General features: G+C 32.0%; 1 protein-coding gene across 2 annotated transcripts; it reads left to right on the plus strand.

Moving 5' to 3' along the window:
• Positions 1–463: 463 nt before the first annotated feature.
• LOC141661468 (uncharacterized) lies at positions 464–3,103 on the plus strand. Of its 2 annotated transcripts, XM_074468484.1 has the most exons (6): positions 464–561; positions 1,253–1,328; positions 1,425–1,672; positions 2,062–2,289; positions 2,374–2,565; positions 2,703–3,103. In XM_074468484.1, exons 2-5 carry the CDS (start codon positions 1,274–1,276, stop codon positions 2,461–2,463), a joined length of 621 nt encoding a protein of 206 aa, XP_074324585.1. In that variant the 5' UTR covers positions 464–561; positions 1,253–1,273; the 3' UTR covers positions 2,464–2,565; positions 2,703–3,103. The 2 variants fall into 2 exon arrangements, with proteins under 2 accessions (XP_074324585.1, XP_074324584.1); XM_074468483.1 differs by having other exon boundaries at positions 489–1,328.
• The last annotated feature ends 460 nt before the right edge of the window (positions 3,104–3,563 follow it).

The raw sequence follows: 3,563 nt of genomic DNA on the forward strand, positions 1-3,563 counted from the left end.
ATTCAAGTACTTTTTCCGAGTACTCAAGTACCTCGATACTATTCCATAGCTTCGCCAAGTTCAACTGAGTATCGATTTTTAGAACACTGCTTTTAAGCGATTATTTATAAAATCAGTTTTTAACCAGATTTTCGCTCAATCCAAGTATGGACTATTTACAGATTAATTCACCAATTTTTAGAACACGAATAAAGTATATTAATATCACGAAAACCTTGATTCTTACCTATTTTTAACATACATTTTTTTCTTAACCTTCTTGAGTTATTTTCATGATAACATACTATTTAATTATTACTATTTTTTATTTTATTACTTTTAGGTATAAACAAGGGGAAAAAAAATTGCACGTAATAAAATCTTTTGGGTTTGGCGCTCAAGTTTGCCACCAAATTTTTTAATCTTTTTAAGTTATCTTGATAACTAATTATGCATTTATTTATCCAATAAAACTTCCCTTAACCTTATCATTCTTTCCCACAAACATAAGTCACGTTCTTCAGTGCTGCAAACACAAATATCCAACCCACCATCGTCCAAATCAAATATTTTTCATTCTCGGTAATTTACCCTATAATATGTTATGTGTAATATATGTAAAAGTGTTTGTGTAGTAACCAGTGGTTAGAGCACATTCAATCTCCTGACATTAATGTGAATTTCATTTGTTAGATGTAATCTTGATTCAATACTCGCACATTTTGAATTAAGTGTGGAAGCTGGTTAATTAATATCTCTCTTATTCGGTTTATATGTGTTGAATCCATATGCCCAAAGCATGTACATAAGATATTGTTAGTTGTGTTTGGAAACTGTTTGATCATATGTCCCACTTAGTCTCTGTATTTCAACAATTCCTGGGTCCAGCTTGACATGATATGCATAGATTTTAGAATTTGTCACTATATTTTCCATAATTTAGGGGCTGTGAGATACAGGGAGATTGATTCAATGTGAGGTACTATACTTGCATTATATCTGGTTTATAACGAACGCAATTAATTTCCTGAGCCGATGAACTTTTATTATTCAAATATAGTGTAAGCTTATTTGTGATAATATGACTGATGAAATCATGTCTAGAACATATTATAATGTGATCATTATTAATTCACCGGTTAAATGTGGAACCTTTTAACTAAATTTTTTGTCCTTTGTTATCATATAATCTGAATTATTTTAAAGTTTTGTTTTTTCAATATTTTTATCATCATGTCACCTGGACGCCGAACCACACGATTTAATGTACCAGTTGAACGACCTCAATCAACAAATGATGTTCCGGATGAAAATACTGAAGGTCACAAGATCTTCGCAAGCGCGATCTGGTAAATTGTATTTAATCATATAGTTCATCATAGATAATTTCTTATCTACATAGTTAGTCGCTTTTTTGGTAACCAAGTAAGTTGAAATTAATGCAGAACAAAATATGCCGTACAAACCACGTAAAGCAACTCGTGGCTTAGGAACTTCCAAGATTGCCAAGGCAGCCTCGAGTGGGAAGTTATCTGTAATTTTTGATGCAGATTGTCTTCAACCTATTTGTGCAAATGCAGAGAAGTTCAATAATGAAATAGGATTTATTGTCCGCAATCATGCCACATTTCATTACAAAGAGTGGAGACTAGTTCCAGAGGCTGTGAGAGCACCCTTGAGACATTATTTGTTGGTACGTTTTTTAATATATATATATTTGATTCCATTCATCTATTTTTATTTTAGATAATGCACTATATATACATATTAGTGAAACGTGTGATGCTTAACAGGAAGCTAGTTGCTGGATGTATATTTTTTTCTTTGTTGATTCCCATGTATTGTTCAGTAGCATGATAAGAGGTAACATATATAGAACTTAGGTCCAGGAAAGGTTTTAGCATGGGATTAACAGACGAATATTAATTAAAGATTATTCGTAAAAATATCTTGATATAATCCCTATTTAGATCATTCTTGAGTATCAAAAGATATAATTCAACATCGCCTTCTTATAATAATTTATGTTATTTCTGATTTTTCTACTCTAAAATGTCATTTATATAATTTTGTCAATTGCAGGAAAATTTTGACATTAACTTGTCAGACATGACAACTATAAAATGTATTGATGATCAAATGAGGAGATCATGGAAGAATTACAAGTATAAATTATACTCACATTTTAAAAGCATTGGAGGAGAAAACGATGTTGAAATGGCTAAGAAAAAATGTCATCCAGAGTTAAAAGATGACCAACAAAATGATCGGGAGATGTTGTACGATCGTTGGTACACAAATGAATTTAAGGTAATTAGTATTTTAGTTTTACAATCATTTATTAATATTTTGTTAATTGGCACGTATATTTACATTTTATTTGTTATTTCTTAGGAAAGGGCAGTAAAGAATACTGAAAATAACTCTAAAAGAAAGTGGACATCTAAGAATGGCTCTGTTTCCACGGCACGCCATCATATTTGACGCGGGATGGTGCTTACTTCTCTTACTGGACAAATAGAGACTTGGCGCCAAAAACACTTTGACGCAAATGGATGGACAGGTCCAGATTTAGAGAAACTATATGTAAGATACATTCTTTTTTTATTTTACATTCAAGTTCTTATAGTGAATATGCAGGTTATTTAGTATTTTTATTTTCACTACATGATTATTGCATAATGTATCTATTTTAATACTTGTTATAAACATTTACTTATTAGGACCAAATGGTGGCTCTAAGGAATGAGCATTCTCCAGAAGAGTTGTCTGACAAAGATATAATGGAGCGTGTACTTGGTCGTCGGTCAGTGTATTTGCGGGGATGGGGGAGATCTCTTAGAAGTGCAACTAGAAATCTGAGTCAAGAACCAGCCAGTGATCCAAATCTTCCAAGCTATCAAGAGATACTTCAACAACTTAATGCAGCCAATAATCGTGTTTGTGAAATTTTTGACATTCTACGGAATAACAATCTGATGCCAGCTCCTACAACTCCTTCAACTAATGAAGTTTCTGCTACAAATTCAGAAAATCAGGATGATTTGTAAATTTTTATTTCAGTTAGTAATTAATTTAAAGGCCCGTCTGGCTAAAACTATTTACATATGTTTGTTCTACCTTTTACTTTCAAAAAAATCTTATAAATCATAATTAATATTCTATTTATTAGTTAGTAAATTTTAAGCTGCCATTGTTGGGCATTAACCAGCTATTATAAAATTTAATAAAATTTGTAATATGCCAATGGACAAATTAAATGTCACCACGTGGGCTAAACAAAAGGTGCCATGTGGCGAATCAAAAAGGTGTCATGTTGACAAATCTTAGGATGCCATGTATACCTATCACAAGACACCACATGGATTAATCATTGAGCTGACATGTGGACCATTTACCAAGTTCCACGTGTACGAGTTAGAAAATTACACATGAAAGTGACGCATCAGATGATGACTTGTTAAGCCAATTCAACCAAGTGGGGTCCATTAAAAATTTACCTTCCAATGTTAATAAATGTAAGTAAAAAGGTTTTGCTTACTATCGAACACCTACAAATTTTTACCATCATGTATTGGTAGGTA

Source organism: Apium graveolens, chromosome 5 (assembly GCF_009905375.1).
Source record: "Apium graveolens cultivar Ventura chromosome 5, ASM990537v1, whole genome shotgun sequence".
NCBI lineage: Eukaryota > Viridiplantae > Streptophyta > Magnoliopsida > Apiales > Apiaceae > Apium > Apium graveolens.